At 43.2% G+C, this 21751-nt stretch overlaps 1 protein-coding gene across 8 annotated transcripts in view; it reads left to right on the top strand.

Annotated features, from left to right (window-relative positions):
* LOC149329985 (uncharacterized) overlaps positions 1–21751 on the top strand; it is a 221959-nt gene that overhangs the window by 11159 nt on the left and 189049 nt on the right. Inside the window, exons 5-6 of one of the 8 annotated variants that reach the window (XM_089560701.1) lie at positions 13113–13166; positions 13930–16004. The exons of the other annotated variants lie outside the window; for them this stretch is intronic. Of the exons in view, the coding sequence (XP_089416827.1) occupies positions 13113–13166; positions 13930–14654 (779 nt within the window). The 3' untranslated portion in view covers positions 14655–16004. Of the gene's footprint in view, positions 1–13112; positions 13167–13929; positions 16005–21751 lie in introns of those variants that run through there. 8 annotated transcript variants of the gene reach the window in all.

Below are 21751 nucleotides of genomic sequence, written 5' to 3'. Positions count from 1 at the left end.
CCTTACCGTTGTGACCACTGTGGTAGCAGCTTTATACAGAGGAGTAACCTGGTGAGACACATCCGTACCCACACAGGTGAAAAGCCGTATCAGTGCCAGCTGTGCCCCATGACTTTTGCGGTACGTTCAAACCTTGTGAGTCATGTTAGATCCCATAAGGGTGAAAAGCCCTACCAATGTGACTTGTGCGAAAAGAGATTCACTAAGAGCCATAATTTGAACCGCCACAAAAAAGTGATTCACAAAGAATAGCAGTGGTTCGTGATGCTCTTAGTCAATATGTTTTGCTCGCTACCATTTTGTATGCAAGCTAACGAGATTCTACCTTAGTACCTTGTGAAAGGTGTTGGTAGCTAATCTGCATATTTAACTCCATTTGCATGTTTTGTTCACTTTAACGGAGCTTTGAGAAAACAACATTTGTTCCCTTAGGCAACATACAGACAGTCACTCAGTCTTTCCTGAACAAGGAGCGTGAGCCTGCTATGCTCGTAAACTTGCGTGAATAGAAATAAAATTGTGTTCATACGTGGATGGCATCACTTCTTGTTGGAGAGTGACTTTCAAAAACATTGTGCCCAATATTCTTCACTAGCGCTAGTTGTCACCCTCCCTGAGCAAAAAAATTTGGGGGAGTAAAAGTGCACAAAACAATTCCTTTTATCTTTAAGCCTGAGTGGGCTAATTTTTGTGACAATCAATATAAATTCACTCATTTATATCTCTGAACCTAGAAATGTTTCTATGAAAATAGAGGAAAACTTGTTCTTGTGTGAATCTTTGTTTATTCTAGCAGTGTTTGTTTGTGGCAGGAATGAGTACGGACAAGTATTTGTTCAGCCCCAAAATTATTTGTCTTGCATTAGTTTGGTGGTTTGAGGAGTTCTCTGTTGTTTGGAATGAGAACTAAGAAAAAAGTTCACTAACATCTGCTTTACCATTTCTCAGAGGACTGTTGGCACTAACTATAAATGGCGTATTTGAGGATCATTGTGTCTGCGTCATCAGTGGCTTCTTGTGACCACTTCACATTGTGCTAGCTTCTTTGTTGTGTTGACGTGACTTGAAAAAGCCTTCTTTACTTACATGAAATGTTCTTGATAATACACTGCTAGGGTCATGGCTGCTGAAACAAAAAATACTGTGATTAGTGCCTACGAAAAACACTGTAATGCTGTAGGGTATCGTAAGCTCGTAATTAGGGTCAGTTGTGTGAAATTGCTTAGTGCACATGAGTATTTTATTACAGATGCTGTTACAAAATGTGGAATGCATTCTGGCTGTTTGTAAACTCGCTTGACATATTGTGCATTAAAATTCAATTGCAGTGCAATTCTTCAAAAGAAAATTAAAATTGGTTTTTGAGGAAAGAACATGGCGCAGTAATTATCTCACATATGATGTTGGACACCAGAACTATATGTTGGTGGACATCGGAACCACGCCCTAAGGGAAGGGAGGGAGGTGGTAGTGAAAGAAGAAAAAGAGAAAGAGGTGCTGTAGTGGAGGTCTACGGAGTAATTTCGACCACCTGGGGATCTTTAACGTGCACTGACATCCCACAGCACATGAGTGCCTTTTTCGTTCCACCTCCATCGAAACATGGCCGCCCCGGTTGGGTTCGAACCTGGGTACTCTGGCTCAATAGCCGAGCGCCCTAACCACTAAGCCACCGCAGCGGGCTGTTCAAAAAGCTGCTGTTCCCCTCCCCCCTTTTTTTTTTCCGGATGCAAGGCACAATGATGTTTGTGGATGCTCTAAGTATAATGGTCAAAAAAAAAGGGAACAGCATCTTGAAAAAGCTGCTGTTCCCTTTTTTGACCATTATACTTCGAGCATCCATACAGACATCTTGTGCCTTACATTCACCAAAGAATATCTATCCACACTTTCTTCAGCAGTCAGTGCTATTACCCAGAACAAGGCTATTCGCTTATGGTATTGCATTACAAGTGGCACGACAACGTGTGGTAGTTCACTTTTATTCATTGTATATGTTCAAAAATATCAGAGAGTCTTCTCTGGACACTTGTCTTGAAATCCAACCCCATCGAATAAGTTGTCATACTGCAGTAAAAAGAAATCATTTCTGTTCGTTATCACTAAGGAAACCACTGCGCGTGATGAGAAATGCTATTTTAAAGTCTATGTCCAATGTCTAAAGGTTTCTCACACGTAACAGGTTGTGAATCTGCTTAGTATTCTACATTGTAGGACAGCTTGAAATTTGGTGTTGAGAAAAATATTTCCGCCAATAAAAGAATGATTCTGATTTGGGATTGAAATAAGCTTTTTATATTCAAAATATTTTAATGTTTTTGAATATCTGTAGTTCTGGCATATTCAAGTTCAGCTGTGTACTCAGAGAATGTTTATCTTGTTTATTCAAAATTGCTTACAAAGCATGTCAAAGTTACAAAGCTGCTGCTGCGGCGGCTCAGTGGTTATGGCGCTTGGCTTCTGACCCAAAAGGCGCTTTCATCCCGGCCGCGGCGGTCAATTTTTGATGGAAATAAAATTCTAGAGGCCTGCGTGCTGTTCCGCAGCCCTTTAATACGCCGTCCCTCATAGCCTAAGTCGCTTTGGGACGTTATACCCCCATAAACTAAACTAAACTAGTTGCAAAGCCAACTCTGTATGTACAGTGCCCTCTCTTTGATTGCATAAAAAGCAAATCAGGTGCTTGTGATTTATGCTGGCTCATGATTTCATGACAAGAGAAAGGCCTCATAAGCAGGGTCATTAAGTTCATGGTTCTCACTGACAGGGACTCCATTTGTTGTTTTAAAATTGCATGCACAAAAGAGGCATCGCTTCTGACTCTGCACAATGCATTAGCCATTTTTTTCAGCGTACACATCACAATTTTGAAATACTTCATCACCATAGGTGACGTTAAGTGAGTGCTCACATGTATACCACCGCATCATTTACACAGCTGAACCACAGGAGAGGGATCTTCCTTTCAGCCTTGAACCGTCACGGTAGTTGCATGTGAAATATACTGCAGTGTAATAGCACACTGTGCTGGCACCCTAGTTTTGCCAGCAGGCGTGCAGCACTATGTTGTGGGACAGGTTTGACCATTGATGCGAAGTTAACAAGCAGATGAGGTATGAGTAGAGATATGACAGTTTTGTAGTGGATGTGCTTTGTTGTATGTTAACGTGACGGCAGTGTGACGAGGTGCAGTCATGCGTCACAGTTCGTTGCTCGGCTCCATGGGCAGACGCTGGCTTTGTTTTGTCTATTGAACTTCTGTGCAGTTCAGAACGGTATTGTTGCAGTGAATCGTGAAACTGCTGACATGGACTGGAAGGCTTTCCGTTGGTTGATCGTGGCAATGCTGACAGACACAGGAAATATAGTCATTTTTTTATTATAAGTCCTCTGATGTGCCTATAGCAGTAGCAGTGCCAACGATAGAGGGGTCCTTGTTGCTAGGCCAAGAAATGGCCTAGACATCTAGATTCAATTTCTGAGCTTAACATCTAGCCCATGGCAATGCCAACTGAACGTCAACTGGCTTCCAGTGGTCACCGAAACTCCCTCAGATGTGCTGTGGATGTCCATGGGACGTCCAAGGGAGTTTCAGTGCCCATTGTTTTTTTTTATGTCATATCTTTTTATGCATAGCATATTGCAATCACTCAGTTCAGCCCTTGGGCACGGCCGGGCAGCCACCAAACCACGTAAAAAAAAAAAAAGGACGGCTGAGCATGGTGGTGGTGGTGGCGAAAAACTTTAATCAAAGAGAGCTTGAGGGTTAAAAAAAATAAAAAAATAAAAAAATTAACCCTGCTGCATGGTCGGTATCCTCAGTCCGGGACACCACATGACGAGGCCCCGTCTCGCGCCCGCTTGACCAGAGCCCTTTGGGACTCCAGTGTGGAGCAGTTGAGGAGGGCAGTCTCCCATGCCTCTCGGGTGGGGGTGGGGGAGGGGGGAAGGTGAGGATTCTGAGTACATGCCCACACCATGTGAAAGATATCGCAGATCTCTCCACAGTGCGGGCAGCGCCCATCTGGGTTCGGATCGAAGTGTTTTGCTATTGCAGGACAGAGAAGGGTTCCTGTCTGCAGGTGCCGCAGAGTTCGCTCCTCCGCCTTACTCAGCCCCTTGGCAGGTGCCGGGTAGAGCATGGTGGCAGCTGCCACCGCCCCATTTCAAAGGGGGCGCTCCTATCCATCCATCCATACGTCGCGGAGGAAAAGCTGCTGAGAAAATGGAGTGCTGCCAAGCAATACCTCGTGCAAAAAGACCGCGCAATATGCAACGCATTCTTGGCTTAACCAAGCTAAGCCTGGGCGTTTTTTTTTTATAACCAGGCTCACCATTTTGACGCCAACGTGTGTTCCCTTCAGTTCCATCCTCTTTGTTCTTCTGGCACACCAAAGTTGCTTATTGTATGTCAGGGCTTATTGGGTTGTCATGGGTCATATATATATATATATATATATATATATATATATATATATATATATATACATATATATACAGGGTGTTAAAAGTTAGACTTTACAGATTTAAAAAAAAAATGCGAAAAGCCATACGCTAATGCCGCTTTTGCTCCTTAGTCTCACCGTTCCAATGCAAACAAGTGTTCCCCTCGTTTACGTCGAGTTTGTTCTTCCGGCACCAAAGCTGCTCGTCCTGTGCTGTTGGCTGTTTGGGTAATGGAGCTTCGTCGTAAGCTGTCCCTGCAGTTTTGACAGTTTTTATGTTTTTTCAGGGGTGCGGGTGGCAGTTGATTCGTCGGCCTTTGGATTATTCATGCATTTATTCTGGTCCCTTGAAATACGCGTTATGAAGGTCTTACTACCCTTCATGCTATTAATTAGTGGCCACTTATGTGCTAGTTCATGGATTTCTATTTGTCACTCGTTTCGCATGACCAATGTCGGCGGCGGCCTTGTCGTTTGGGCATCTGCCTCACATACGGGTGGTGCGGGGTGCGGTCTACAGTGCCACCGGGTACCCACTCGTCATACAACGGGCACAGGCTTTCCCATGCCTGGTGCTCGGCTTCTTTAGGGTGAAATTCTTGGGAAATAGGTCTTTGACCTCACCTTGAGTAGAAGAAAAAACCTTGTGCCGTGGTGCTCTTTGGCCACAGGTGCCCTCGCACCATAAAAGTTAATTATCATCATTTTGCATGACCACATCTCAGGTTGTATACTGTTATGCTGACTAGTGAAGAAGTACGCACTTCTGTGCACATCATGTTTTTTTGCTTGGTGCTGTTTCAATATAACTTTGTTTACTTGGATTCCAAAGTCCATGCATTGTTTTGAAATTAATAAAGGCATTCAACAGGTGTGAGAAAAAAATAGATACGCAGAAAAATTTGTGCTTTGAAACGACTGAACGTTGAATGCATGAGGGGGAGTGCATACTCAGATGGTTAAGGTGAGGAGCACATGTGTAATATCTTGGATCAGATTTCCAGGTGAATGATATGTACTGTAAGTAGCTAAAGCAAGCCTCCTAGGAATGCGCATAAGTAACAACAGTTTGAAACTGAACCAGAGGTTTCCTTTAAGGAATTCTGCACCACAGCCAATGGGATCTAAAGAGCTCATTCTGGGCATTTGTTTTCGGATTCCTAGTATATACCCTGAACTGAGCACACAAGCAGCGTAGTTGTGAAGATAAATATTGGGTGATTCACAAGAACTAAGTGCTGATTACAGACGCCTGCACTAGGAACATGGTTAATTCAAATGCACTTGGCAACAGTTATACTGTCCTCAGAAATCACCCGCGTATCACTGGTCAGGCTACTCTGTTAAACATAAATTCAAGCACCTAGCGCAGGTTGCTGCAGTTGTGTACTTTAATCTGTACGCATGCCTATGTGGTATTTAGACAAATTTTAATTTCTCGACCAAAGTATTTGCTTGTTAAAAACGTGGCCGACAACTCAAAATACTGTCAATGTTTACAGACCTTGAAATGAGTGGTATGCATTTGCAGGCATGAGGTAAGGAAAGAAACCTTCTCATATACCAATAATACACTTCTAGCCTATAAATACTTCCTTTTATCATAGAGCATATTCCTAGCACATCTGTATCTTGCTCTGAAAAATGTAGCTGACCAAAATGAGAAAAGTACCCAGCAGTCTGCTAGATTCAGATATCTCGCAACCTAATTCAAAGATGAATGCGTAAGTTTATCAGACCGTTGGCTGTTTTTTGTGTGTTTATGGCTGGTAATTGTGCTCTTCCACTGTGCCGTGCGATCTTCCGATCGTATCCTATTGTAAAATAAGTAAAGAATGAATACTGCGCAGCAGCGCCGAGTTTTTGTTAATAAAACGGTGGCCAATTCAAAGGATGACGCTTGCTTGGAATGTGTCTGTAGAGAATTTACGGGGTCCCAACGGAGCACCAGAACAAGAGGTCCGGCGTGGCAGGATTCTCAAACCGAATAGTCTATGCCGTCTTTGTGCGCCAAGTGCTCGCTGTTCAACATAATTTTTTTCTTTCACCTGGTGGGAACGCCCATCTTAGCGCCTCCACTGTACAGCATCGCTATGCGCTACATGTCTGACAAATTACTGCAATGCATCGGAGCCAAGATAACTGGTGCATTGTAACAAACTCCTATTTAACACATATGCAGCAGACGTCGCTGTCTACAGAGACTTCTATATATGCTGAATTAAAAAATTCCTGCATGCAAGGTGCTGATCTAATCATAAGCAAACACTGCTCACAAGGTCGGAAATTATGATCTATGATCTTTGAGAAATAATTAAACATTGGGGCTTACCTGCAGTTTCTGGTGAAGAAATTGCTGTTGGTTGCGTGTAAAGTTTTTGCAGGTGCGAGCCAAGCTTCTGATCCGATAGGCTGCCTCACCTGCCTGAAGAAGCAACCAAAATTCCGACTTTGTGGTTGGGCGAGTTGCGTGTCTGTTTTGAAGGGTACTGTTAGGATTTTCGTCGTGTTTTAGTCACAGGAGTGATGGCACACAGACCATTGCTTTGGCTGCTCAGACAGCCTTTCTGGATACTGCGCGTGTGTGCGGCACGATTTTTTCATCAGTTATAAAAATCCAGCCTGGTGCCGATGTTTTAAATTGATTCTTAAAGAATGAACACCATAATGCGATCTTTTACATACTTCACATTACCACACATTAGCACATTTTGAGAAAAATAATCAGCGAATGAACATATCAAGTTTTCAGGTTGAAAGCTGTTGAAGTTTGTTATGAAAGTTAATCATTCAAGAAAACTGTGTGAAACATGTACTGAATCCCATTAAATGTAAAGCCTGGAAGAAAATACTATGAGCTAGATGAACCTGTGCTCACTGCAAAAAGGATGCAGACTGCCAGTAGCCCATTGTGGAAGAATTTAAATGCCTAGATTACAGTACAAATCAATGATAATTAAATCAACATGTTCAGAACAATGCTTGCAAAGTTTCAAGTCAGGTCACTTATTGAGCAGAACAGAATTCTCGGTATTGCACTCGTTCTGTATATATACGCTGATGAAATGACATGAACGCCTGACAAGCAGTCATTGATTGAAGTCATTTTATGTTGTCTTTGCATATGGGACGCACACACACCACACTGTTTTATTCTTTCAAAAGAAGAGACATCAACATGCGAGTAGTGCGGAGAAGTGGTCACCATAAATCATATTTTATATTCATGCCCAAAGCTGCACAAAGTGAGGGAAATTCCAGATAAAAACTGAAGTGCCTGGATGTTGGGGGAAGAGAACAGGGAGCTCGCAGGCCAGGGTAATACCTCCTCTACTCCACGACGAATGCACCGATATCCATTACAACTGCCGAAGGAAAACGTTAGCACCTGCAATCGCAACGAAGCACACGAGGATCTTGCAGCGTCACCTGATCGCGTTTTCTGAAAACAAGCCTATACAGGAGCTGTATTTTAAAACTCTACGCATGATCAGGTCCTTGCAACAAAGGCCCTGGTCATGCAAAGAGTTCAGGGTACGCGCGACATGCGTTGCGCGTGGCGGCATCGAGCTGGATGTACAGCGCATTCAGCAAATAAAAAACCGGCCTCAACGAGTCGTTGGAGCGTAGCTTCAATACAGTGGAGAAGTATCGCCACTTATGGTTCCTTTTCGCGCAGTACGCAGTGGCGACTAGCAAACCATCGCGTATACAAGTTGAGCCACGGATACAAAATTTGGATGTAATATTCAAGCATTGCGCTAAATATGGAGCGATATCGAAACCAAGAGTGTCGAAACTCGGTTTTGCTTTCGGTCACGCTTACAGTGTAGTCACGCTTGAACACCACAACTGACAGCCAATGTTCAATCAATTATATCTTGGGCACACATCAAACTTTTCTGCGTCGTTGTTATTATTTAATTTTGGTTGTTTACATGTTCCTAAATTGTTTTTTTTATATTTATTTTAGACGTGCCCCGCCATCGCGAACTTTTGCCGCTTTTTAAGCGAGGCTTGTTTACACTCCTTTTTAGAATTTTCTTTTCCTCTTCATTATGCGTAATGGCAAAAAAACTAGAATAAAAAAAAACCATGCAGGAAACACGTACAATGGCGCAAGCTGCATCGCGGGCGGCATCAATTATCGCACACAATTCGTGTGTTGCCGGTTGGACCAGTTCCCTAATCTGTTGTTTTGCGTGTCCGATTTTGTGTGTTGTCAGTCCGTGAGAAGAAGAAGCTTTGCAGAAGGAAATCTGTGGGCCTACAGACAGAGAAAGGATAACTCCGTGCGACCCGGTGAACATCACTTTTTGCAGCGTGCGCTTGTGAAGACGTGGTCCGTCTTTGTGCGCGCGTGCCAAATGTCATCGCGCAATCACGAAAAATTCGGGCTTATTAACGCCTTTACCAGTAACATGAAAGCTGCAGAAGTGTATAACCGCAATAACAGACAAATCTACTTCAATGAAAGCTGCCGGAGTTATTAGGTGAGTGTCTTCAGCCGTGGCCTTCTCACTTACTCGGCCGCCAGTGAGCTTTCCACGCCTTATTTTTCTTGTAGCAGGCTTTAGCAAAGACAGCACGTTCGTGGAGATCGCGCCGTTCGCATTTCTTCTCGGATGTCTGCGTTCTTCAGTGTTCCTAATCGCATAGCAAATGCAACAATTTGTTATCTTGCTGTCTAAAGCTTTGCGGTAAAAAGGGTGATGATTTATGAATTCTGTGGCGTTATGTGTGAAAACCATTCATGGTGCGTTATGGTGACTTGTGGAGGCTGGTGAACCATATCCCGGTGGCGGTACCTGTAACCAGCCGTTTACGCCGAAACTGGTACGAACAGCTTCATGGCATATCACCAGTCTTTTTTTTTTTTTTGTATACCGAAGTAGCCCCCTTGGCCTGCAAGTATAAAATCCCTTTTCCGCATCCTAATATAGCCGCTTCACAGGAATGAAAAATGCATGGCACACTTCAGTTCCACTAAATGGTCTACATTAAAAAGCAGGACTACATCCCATAGCAGTATTGAACAATGAGGGTGTCGTTCTTTTGTGTGTCTGCCGGGCCTTTCTTGTATGTTCTCAGTTTTTCAGATATTGGCGGACCACCCGTAGCCAGGAGAAGAAGATTCCAGCGGAACTGCTGCCAGCCTATGCCAATCCATAGTTTGATGCTCCTATCCTGTAAAATATGTATTCAAGGACGTGTCTTTGTACCACACACGAAGAGATGTCCCCTAGATAAATAGATAACTGTTGGCATCCCCTTTGTATCAGGCCTGTGGCGATCGTGTCACCTCGCCTAGAAAGTTAAAGTGGTTCATTGTTTTTTTACTTGCTTTTCCTTTTCCTAAACTTTAATTAATCTTGGTACGTTTATTTTTTTCCCATTGAAGGCTATTATTTTATTCTGTGCTGTATTTCTTCGATTTCTGTGATGTGTCGTGTAATTCTTTCATTCTGATGTTTCTTGGAGTCTGAGGGCACATTTGCCATTGTGTGTTTCTGTAAGAGTTCCTTGCAAGTTATGCACTAGTTTTTCCAGGCTCATAAATTGTCCTGCCTTTCTTAGTTGTGATAATGCCTCTACTTCTAGCCATCATTTTATTTATTTCATATCTGCTTTTTTGTCTGTTTTTTGGCATAATATTTTTGCTAGGAAGTTTCAGGTGAAGAGATTACATAAAAAAAAGACGAGATACCTACCAAAATACTAAAAGGCACTAGAGAAATTTCATGTCAGATATTACAAATAATCTTTAGCCAATCAATTTCAAGTAGTTTGATTCCAAATGACTGGAAGTTAAGTAGGGTTGTTCCGGTTTTCAAGTCAGGTGATCGCTCTGATCCATCAAACTATCGCCCTATTTCATTAACATGTATTGCATGCAAAATGCTAGAACATATCATATACTCACAGGTTGCTCTTCATCTAGACAAAAATTCCTTCTTCTTTGCCAACCAGCATGGATTCCGTTCTGGTTTCTCGTGTGATACCCAGCTTTACGAATTTACTACGGACCTTAACCTCAATTTGGATTCTTCATTTCAAACTCATATTGTCTATCTGGATTTCTCTAAGGCCTTTGACCGTGTCCCACATCAACGTCTGATGTTTAAACTCTCATCCCTCTCTCTTGACCCCTTGGTACTATCATGGATTTCCTCCTTCCTTTCAGACCGCACTCAGTTCACTGTTTTTGGCGACCATCGCTCCAAAAACTCCAATGTCATTTCAGGCGTACCCCAAGGCTCTGTCCTCGGTCCACTTTTATTTTTAGTCTTTATAAACGACCTCCCTACAGGCATTTCATCCACAATCCGCCTTTTCGCTGACGATTGTGTGCTTTATCGTCGCATCACTAATACATCTGACCAGTTGCTCCTGCAGAAAGACCTCAACACAATAGAAACCTGGTGCGCCACCTGGCTGATGAAACTGAATGTGTCCAAGTGTAAGAGCATGCAAGTCTCCCGAAAACGCTCCAACCTTGATTATTCATACTCATTGAACTCCATGATCATTTCACGTGTAGAATCATACCGATATCTGGGAGTTATTATCACAGACAAACTGAACTGGTCTGAGCATATCACGAAACTTGTGGCGGACACATCTAAAACACTTGGCTTCATCAGGCGTTCTCTCTCTTTATCCCCCAGTAACATTCGTAAGCTCGCATATGAAGTATACATTAGACCTAAACTTGAATATGCCTGCGCAATATGGAGCCCTCATCAACAATACTTAATTGACTTACTAGAAAGCATCCAGAATCGTGCAGCTCGCTTCATCTGCTCAAAATATGATACACGGATCAGCGTTAGTGCCATCAAATCATCCATTGATCTCGACTCGTTAACTCATCGAAGGAAGACATTACGGCTGAGTTTATTTCATAATCTATATTACAACCGCCCTGACCTGTGAACCTGTGTGACTGTAGCTGTAAAAAACCTGTGCTGTATTGTGTGGTGAATTTTATATCCCATTGTATTTGCCACTGTTTACTGGCTTTGCTGAAGAGTACACTGTGATTAATGTACTCTTAGCATTAGTGACTTTCTAAACTAAGTTCATTGCTGTGCTCATTTTGCCTGCATTCTGAGATCTTCAGTTTTGTTTTGAAGCCTTTTTAAAAGCAGGTTACATTTGGCTGTATGGACTGTAATTTGACAGTGTTATGTTTTTTTTTAGTTTTCTAACAATACTGAATGTATATCCGCACATCTGGAATTCATCGTGTACGGATTTCAATTCATGGTGGTGTTATGGTCTTTGATTCGTTTTTTTTTAACTGGAAATTGTTTTATTATGATGCAAGCAATTTAAAAAAAAAACTGACTTATGTCTTCTTAAGCTAAGTGTTTTTAAGCTGTCTTTTTACACTATTACACAGTGCAGTGCCAGTTTTACCAGATTTACTAATCCACAGTGTTCGTTTTTTAGTTTCGCCTGACTGGTTCCCTTGCATCACAAAATGTTCGTAAAACGAGTGTAGTGCTGCTATGATTTCTGCTCAGAATATTGCAACATCTGATGACAAGTCGCATCTTTATTCGCTGTTTCTTGCCACATTCACTCTCGCTGCCACGGTGGCCTAATCATTGGAGCGTGCATTTCGCATGTAGGATGTGCTGGGTTGGATTCCCTGTGCCGCTAGGTACCCACCTGTGGTACGATACGCAAGCTTTCCTTCTGGCTTCTGCTTTAGTGAGTGCCTGGAAATGGGTATTAGATCCCCCCTGTGTTAACGAAAGTGCCTTACACCACGATGCTCTTTCACCAATGCTGCCCTTGCTTCTTAAAAAATTCATCACTGTCATCTTCAGCTCTCACTGTTATTAGTTCCAATGAGCTTGCCTCATCATCATGTTCACAGAAATGGGCTTCAGTGCCATCCATGGTGTTAAGAAAGCTGGTCATTTTGAACCTTTTTCAGAGCAGCGTATGGAGAAACTCGGTCATGATAGTTTCTTCCCCCCTCCCCCTCCTGGTTTCTTGTCCCAAAATTGGCGGTGAGGGTACTACACGAGTAAATCTGGTATGCTCTAATTGCATTTAGGACAGAATAGTGTACAATTTCAGATTTGCTTCTACTCGATTAATTGCACTCTTGGAGACTGTGGAGGTGGAACATCACGTTAGGCATATAGCCACATTCGTGGGCAGCTGTAATCTGGGTGTTTTCTTCAGTAGTTATGCTTTGAAAGTTTTTTCCCTGTGTGCAGTACAACAAGCATAGAAGGCTTAATTAATAAGCAAATGACGGCTGTATCAATATTTTGGTTCATTAAGCGTGAATGACACTTGTTAGTTCTTACGCCTGTATAGGAAGGCTTGTGCTGTCCTTCCCTTGAAGCGAGAAATTGTGCATGTTCATTTGTCGATGAAATAGCTGTTGGCTCCATTCCATTAGGTCTATCAATTTGTAGGCAATCATCAGTTTTTCGTGACCACAGGTACAGTAGTCATCTCCATGGAGAATTTTAAGTGCGGAATATTTCTTTTTTAACTCACTACTTTTCAAGCTAGCCCTACTGAATTTACACAACCGGGAAAAGATGTTTTATGAAATTTTATTCCACTTTCGCCATGTCATGCACATAACACCACATGAGCTAAGTGTCTTAGTGGATGTAATCTGGTTTTCACATGCAGGCTTGCGCTCCAGGGACCACAAACATGCTGTACCTTCTGGACATAGCTCACCAGGTTAGAATCGGCAGTTTTTCTCCTTATATGCTTTCGTGAAGGTTGTCTCTCAAAGAGCAGTTTGTAGGATACGGAAGCTTTAGTTTACCGGACTGTGGTGAATGATGGTGATATGGGCGTTCAATATTCTGCAAAGTTGTTCTGTGATAAGTGAACTATACTCACCGAACTGTCTCCGCTGTGAGTTCTGTTCATTGATGCAAAGAAATTGTACAGGAGACCAAGGGCTCATCTGGCTTATAGCCTTTAGCCGTTTTCTCCTATTAGACACTAAGGAGGAAATAAAAGGAAGAAAATGGCATCATGCATTGGGCTAAGCATAGCTGACTGCCACTTGTTTAGCCATTAAGCCCACCTGTGGGGACTTTGGACAGTGTTCGCCATGATGCCAGTAATGTAAGCACTAGGGTCCAATGCAGCAACTTAGGTAGCAAACCGATTATTATTCTGGTTAACCTCCCTGCCTTTCCTCTTCTACCTCCTCCTCCTCCTTTGGATGGATTGCAAAACCTGCCCAATTTTTTTGGCAGTGGCAACATTTCTTGCAGCCTAAATGTTTTTTTGCCCGCGTGCAGAAATGACTATAGAGACGTGTTGTTTGAGGCCCGAGTTCTAAGGCTGACCTGTTGAATGAAATTGTTGACAGACATCCACAGCTTTTGATGAGTGTGACCACTGCGTTCAACATTTATTCCTAGTTCCAAATGAACTGTGGATTGTTTGTTCTTGCAGTTTTTTAAAGTTCTCCGCCTGTGCAACACAGGTTCAGTCGTCACACAGAGCGGCCATGGTGCACCTGCTGTGGAAGATTCGACCAGTGGAAGGCACCCTGTGAGCCGCTGCATGGAATCTACTCCTTCTGGCATGGGGAACCACCGGAGTAAAGCTGCAAGAAATAAGCTGCACAAATGCACCCACTGCAGCAAGGGATTCAAAAACAGATTCCATCTAGTGCGGCATCTCAGAGTCCATACAGGCGACCGCCCATACCATTGTAACGACTGTGGAGATAGCTTTGCACAAAAGTTCACCCTACAGCAACACCAACGCATTCACACAGGCAACCGCCCATACCATTGTAACGTCTGTGGAGATAGCTTTGCAAGAAAGTTCACCCTAGAGAAACACCAGCGCATTCACACAGGCGACCGCCCATACCACTGTGACCACTGTGGTAACAGTTTTATACAAAAGGGCCATCTGGAGGCACACCAACGCACTCACACAGGCGAGCGACCTTATCGTTGCGACCACTGTGGTAGCAGCTTTGCACACAGCATGAGCCTGGTGACTCACATCCGCACCCATACGGGTGAAAAGCCCTATCAGTGCCAGCTGTGCCCCATGGCTTTTGCGGCACGTTCAAGCCTTGTTTGTCATGTCAGATCCCATAAGGGCATAAAGCCCTTTCAATGTGACTTGTGTCAAAAGAAATTCAGCGAGAGGAAGAATTTGAGCTACCACAAGAAGGCTGTTCACAAAAACTAGCAGTGGTCCGTGATGCCCCTGGTGTAAATGTTTGACTAATTCCCAATTTGTCTACAAGCTAAGATGATTCTAGCTGACTACCCTATGAAAGGTGCCGGTAGCTAACCTACATCAAAATTACATTTTAAGCTTTGTTCATTTCGACAAACTTGTCTGCAAATGACAGTTTTTATGCCTTTAGACTGCGCACACACTCTCTCTGAGTCAATCCTGAAGATGGAGAGGGAGCCTGTTATTCTTGTAAACTTGCATGAACGGAAATCAAATCACTGTCACACATGAGTAGCATCACTTCTTGTTGGACCGAGACTTTCAAAAACATTGTACTCAGTGTTATTCTCTGGCGCTAGTTGTCACCCTGCCTCAATAAATAGATTTGGGGGAGTGAAAGGTCGCGCAATAATTCATTTTATTCGTGCAGTCTGAGTGGGATAATTTTTGTGACACTAATTAGAAATTCACTTATTAATATCACTGAACCTATAAATATTAGTATGACAATAAGGGAAAACTTGTTCTTGTGTAAACCTTTGTGTTTTTTCCAGCAGCAATAAATAAAACAGCGCAAGGAATGGGACGAAACACGAGGAGCAAAACACAGACACGGGCGCTGTGTTAATGGCAGGAATAAGTGAGGACAAGTAGACGTTCAGCCTCAAAATGATGTGTCTTGCGTTAGTTTGAAGAGTTCTCTGTTGTTTGGAGCAAGAACTAACAAATGATTTCACTAAAATCTGCTTCACCATTTCTCAGGGCACTGTCTCTGCTTAATATAAATGGCATAATATTTGTGGAGCATTGTTTCCACGCCATGTTTAATCTATTTTGTCTGTCAGAATAGCAACTGTCCGTGACCATTTCACATTCTGCTAGCTTCCATGTTGTGTTGGTGTTATTTGAAAAATCCTTCTTGATTTACATAAGGTGTTCATGATAACACGCTACAAGGGTCCTGGCTGGTAAATACTATGATTAGTGCCGACGATAAAGATCGCATTGAAAAGCTCGTAATTTGGGTCCATTGTTTGAAATCGATTAGTGCACATCGGTATCAATCAAAAAATCAGTCAAGCAATAAATGTTAGAAAAACAGTACAAAATCATTTCTTTCGCATTATTTATCATGTGGGCTGGCCACATTTTGATGCTGAGAGGCTTGGACCTCCTGCGCAGTTCTGTTACTGTACCTTCCCACATGTGACGAGAATAAGATGGCCAAATGCCCCTTTCGAACAATCACAGAATGAAAGCCTGAAGTTTTTTTTTTCATTCATAATGTGATATATGCATAACGCCCGCACTCATATCAGTTGTCTCGTCCCCGTCACAGATTTTCTAGCATGAGCTCCGCTATCTCTTGATAAAGTAAGGTATGAGGGAAGCCCACTTTCCCGACGGAGGGGTGGGGTTGAATCGAGGGGTTACCGGCAGTGCAAGTGATAGTGCAAAAATCCCGCCTATTGCATGCTGCATTATAGACCATGCACTTCTTATGTGCCTATAGCAGAAGTAGTGCCAACAGTTTTAGGAGAATCTTTGTTCTTTGTTGCTAGGCTAAGGAATAGTGTAGACATGTAGATTAAGTTCCTGAGCTTAACTGCTAGCCTATGGCAACATCAACTGGCTTGTCAACTCTGATATATATATATATATATATATATATATATATATATATATATGACAGAAACCAACAGCCACAGAAACCAAGGAGCGCAGGGGATTTTTTTTTAAATTAATTTATTTTTTGTGGTGTTCATCAAGTAAGAATATTACTGTCGCTTAAAGCTAATTGATTAGAAAAGCAGAAGAAAAAACAACCACATGCCGCCGGTGACGAGAGGAACACAAGTTCGCATCGAAAACACTACGACTATATACATATATATATATATATATATATTAGCAGTCGTAGTGTTTTCAAAAAGATATCAGACTTGACAAGCCAGTTGACGTTGCCACAGGTTAGCAGTTAAGCTCAGAAACATAACCTACATGCCTACACTATTCCTTAGCCTAGCAACAAAGAACAAAGATTCTCCTAAAATTGTCGGCACTACTTTTGCTATAGGCACATAAGAGTGCATGGGCTATAATGCAGCATGCAATAGGCGGGATTTTTGCACTATCACTTGCACTGCCGGTGACACCTCGATTCAACCCCACCCCTTCATCAGGGAAGTGGGCTTTCCTGCATACCTCAGTTTATCAAGAGATAGCGGAGCTCATGCTAGAAAAGCTGTGATGCAAACTTGTGTTCCTCTCGTTTACGTCCACTTTTTTCTTCTGGCACGCCGAAGCTGCTCGTCACATGCTGTTTGTTGTTTGGGCAACGGAGCCTCCTCATAAGCTGTCACCGCATGTTTGGTAGTTTTTATTTTTATTATTTTGAGGGTGGGGCTGGCATTCCATGTGTCAACCTTCAAATAAATCGGGCATTTCTTATGGTCACTTGAAATACAAGTTATGAAGATTTTACTACCCGTCATGCTATTAACTAGTGGCAACTTATGTGTCAGTTCATGGAACTCAGTTTGTCACTCGTTTTGCATAACCAACCACACCGGTGGCCCAGTCGTTTGAGCTTCTGCCTCACATGTGGCAGGTGCAGGGTTCGGTCCTTAGTGCCGCCGGGTACACTCTGGGGATACAATGGGTACAAGCTTTAACCTTCCTGGTGCTCAGCTTCTGTAGGGTTAAGTGCTTATTAAATGCGTCTTTGAGCCCACCATGAGTAAAAGAAAAAACTTTGTGCCAGGGAGCTCTTTGGCCACAGATGCCCTTGCATCATAAAAATTCATCATCATCATCATTTTGCATGACCACATTTAAGGTTGTATGCTGTTTATCCTGCATAATCAACAAGTGCACACTTCTGTGCACATTATGTTTTTTTTTGCTTGGTGCTGTGTCTGTATAACTTTGTTTACTTGCGTTCCAAAGTCCATAGACTGTTCGGAAAATAATAAAGGTTGCCCATTAATCTTCTTGTGAAAATATTTTTAGCGTGAACAGATATGCGATATTCGGTGCGATATTCAAAGACATTTCTCTGTGCACTTGTGTTCAATTCGTGTTCCAAAATTTCAATATTTTCACGGGCCAAGCCACTCTTTGTACTGTCAATCATTCCAATGAACCTGCCGTATTGCCATGCGGTTTAATACTCGCCAGCTCTGAAGAACGGCTTTCTGTGCAAGTTGCCTCGCTCACTGACAACGTTTCCCGTCCAAGTAGACACCGTGACCTGACCTAATCTCAGTTCCTGGCCATGATCAACAAATCCCTACCCATCGGCGACCGTAGAATATTGGTGGCCATTCTTTTGAAGCATGCAGATGTGTTTGACTTCGCTTGCGACCAACCACCGACGATTCCAGCTTCCCATACCCATCACATGATAAATACTGGATCTGCACAACCCATTAGACCGAAGCCATACCACGTCTTGCCTTCAGATCGTCAAATAATCCATGAAGAAGTCCGTGACGTGTTGCACCAGGGCATTATTCAGAAATCGTCAAGCCTCTGGGCCACTCCAGTGATCCTCGTCAGAAAAGATGGCACACAGCGATTTTGTGTCGACTATTGCCGCCTCAACAGTGTCACAAAGAAGGATGTTTACCCACTCCCACGTGTTGATGATGCCATCGACTGCCTCCACTCAGCCTCCCACTTTCCCTCTGCTGACTTAGTTTCCAGATACTGGCAGATCCCGATGCAGTCGAAAGACAAAGGGAAGACAGTGTTCGTGACGCCTGATGAGTTGTATGAATTTAATGTGATGCCAATCAGCCTTTGAATGCTCTTGCAACTTTTGAATGATTCATAGATACGCTCTTACGCGACCTGAAGTGACAAGTTTGCATGTGTGATCTAGATGATGATGTTATTTTTGGAAGGACCTTCTCCGAACATAACAGCCGCTTTGCAGTTGTCCTGGACTGCATAGAGAGAGCGGGCCTCGTTCTGAGCTCTAAGAAGTGTCACTTCGGTGAACGCCAAAATCCAATAGCTTCTTCCTCTATCTCCGCTTATTGCTCGTATGGTTGGCAAGGATGGTGTCAGGCCCGACCCGCAGAAGATTGAAGCTGTAAGCAGTGCCAAAGAGCCCAATTCTGTGGAAAAGCTCAGGACTTTCTTAAGACTTCTTAGGAGTTTCTGAGAACTTGGGCATATTTTGGGTGCTTCATTCCCAAGTTTTTTAACTTAGCCCACCCGCTTACAAGTCTTTTGCAGAAAGACATTCTTTTCCAGTGGACTCCCAAATGCAACTCCGTGTTTCGCCAGCTCAAGCTTCACCTTACCTCGCAGCCAATATTGCGTCATTCCTGCCCGAGAAGCACCCATTGAACTCCACAGTGACGCCAACGGCATCGGCATGGGTGCCGCGGTCATCCAATGTCATGACGGCAGTCAACACGTCTCTTATGACAGTTGCACACTCAGCAAGTCTGGACATAAATACACTGTGACTGAGCAAGAGCATCTCATCGTTGTTTTTGGCGTACAATTATTTCATTCGTACTTTTGGGGACATGCTTTCACTGTGATCACAGACCATCATTCTCTGTGCTGGCTTGTGATTCTGAGCGACCCCTGGTGGGCATTACACCTGATAGAGTTCCACTTCAGAGTGTCCTACGAAAGTGGCCGCCAACACACCGACGCACGCTGCTGCTCGCGTCTACTATTTTCGATGATGAAAACTTTGACCACTATCTTCCCGCCATTTCCCCAGAGTTTTCGGATCTTGCCACTTTCAAGACCGAACAATGCAAGGATGAGTGCTTGATGCCGCTTTTTGCCGAAGCCCGTGACCCGACGCCAGCCCTTTCTGCATTCACGACTGTTTACTCTATTGAATGAATTACTCATCTAAAACTGCGCACTTTCTCGTCGTCATCCGGCTACTCTGTATTCCTATGTTCTACACACAACGCACAATGACGTCATGGCTGGGCACTTGGGGATTGCCAGGACCCTTAACCATGTCAATGAATGTTTTTATTGGCCAAAATTGCGTCGCACACTTCAGCGTTACATAGCCAGGTGTGTGTGCAGCGTCAGCGGTTTAACATTCTGACAACTTCTCCGCTGGGACACTTGCATCCTCGAACAAGTGGGTCTCGACCTGCTAGGCCTGTTTCCCCGCTCTTCCAACGATAACCGATCGGCCATCATGTGTGTTGATCTCCTCACCCTTTACTGCGAAACTGCTGCTCTACCTTCCGCCACCGCTGCTGAAACCTCTGTCTTTATTCTTCATGCTGTCATCTTCTGGCATGGACCTCCTCTTTTGCTTGCGCACTTCATTGTTCCTTCAGAGTCCATAGGTAGCACGTGACAATATTACTGCTCTTCGTACACAGTGCAACATCATCATCATTAGCTTGACGTACCGGTACTCACCTATGGGGCAGGAACTTGGAGGCTAACAAAAAGGGTTCAGCTTAAGTTATGGACAACGCAATGAACTATGGAAAGAAAAATGATAGGTGTAACATTAAGAGACCAGAAGCAGGTGCTGTGTGTGAGGGAACCAATGCGGGTTAATGACACTCTTGTTGAAAGCAAGAGGATGAAATGAGCTTGCGAAGGGCACATAATGCGTAGCCAATATAACCGCTGGTCCTTAAGGGCAACAGAGTGGAATCCAAGCGAAGGCAAGCGATGCTGGGGGCGACAGAAAGTAAGGTGGGCTAATGAGGTTAGAAAGTTTGTGTGGATACTGTGGCTGCAGCTTGCAAAGGACAGGGTTAATTGGAGAGACATGGGAGAGGCCTTTGCCCTGCAGTGCACATAGTCAGGTTGATGGTGATGATGATATGTTCTGTAAGTAGCTCAAGCCAGTCTCCAAAAATGCACATCAGTAGCAACAGTTTGAAACTGAGCTAAAAACAAGCTCCACTTTCCTTCAAGGAATTCTTCACCACAGCCAATGGGATGCAAACTGTATTCGGAGCATCTGTTTCCGGATTCCTAGTATAAACACAGAACCAAGCACACAAGCAGCGTAGTTGTGAAGTTTAAGGATTCACAAGAACTATGTTCTCATTATAGACTCCCATACTAGGCAAGCCTTAAATTCAGATGTACTCGGCAGCAGTTATACTCTCCTCTGAAATCACATGAGTATCACCTATCAGGCTACTCTGCTAAACATAGCTTCATGCATTTAGCGCAAGTTGCTGGAATTGTATACTTTAATATGTGATCATGCCTGACTCGTATTTAGACATACATTTTAATTTCTTGACCAAAGTTTTTGTTTGACAAAAACCTGGCAGACTACTCAAAATACAGCCGTTTGCAAGCCTTGGATTGTGGTATACATCTCCAAGCATGAGGTAAGGAAAGGAACCTTCTTATACACTCCTAGCCTACTAAGACTTCCCTTTATCATAGAGTACATTCGTAGCACATCTATAACTGGCTCTGAATAATGTAGCTTTAGAAAATGAGAAAAGTACCCTGTAGTCTGCTAAATTTAGCTATCTTGCAAACTAAGTTAAAGATGACTGCATGAGTTTAGTACACTGTCGGGAGTTTTTCACATGTTTACTGCTAGCAATTGTGTTCCTCCACTGTGCCATCCCATTTTCCGAATGTGTGTTACTGGTAATTAAAGCAAGAACGCAAACTGCAGAGCAGTGCTGAGTTTTCCTAATAAAACAGCGATCATTGCAATCAATAACGTTCACTCTTGTAATGTGTCTTTGATGAATCTCTGTTATGCATAAGAGCCATGGTAACCGGTACGTTATAACGAACTTCTATTTATCGCCTATGCTACTGACGTCGGCGTCTGCAGAGACATGTAGTTATATGCTGGATTAAAAGTTCCTGTATGTGAGCTACTCACCTAATCATGAGCAAATATTGCTCACTAAGTAGCAAACTTTGGTTTACGTTCTTTGAGATTTAACTAAACACTGGTAATTGCCTGTATATTTCTAGAATTAAGAAGAAACTCCTGTTGGCTGCGCGTACAGTTTCCGCATATGTGAGCCAGATAAACATAGTTAGTGAGATAAACATATTTAGTGAGCCAGATAAACATAGATAGTTAGAGGAACGATGGCTCTTCCTTTGGCTTA

The sequence above is a fragment of the Amblyomma mixtum genome, chromosome 9, assembly GCF_055824585.1.
Source record: "Amblyomma mixtum isolate Tamu chromosome 9, ASM5582458v1, whole genome shotgun sequence".
Classification (NCBI taxonomy): Eukaryota; Metazoa; Arthropoda; class Arachnida; order Ixodida; family Ixodidae; genus Amblyomma; species Amblyomma mixtum.
The sequence above is the reverse complement of the archived record's forward strand: the minus strand, read 5'-3'. Positions and strand labels throughout refer to the sequence as shown.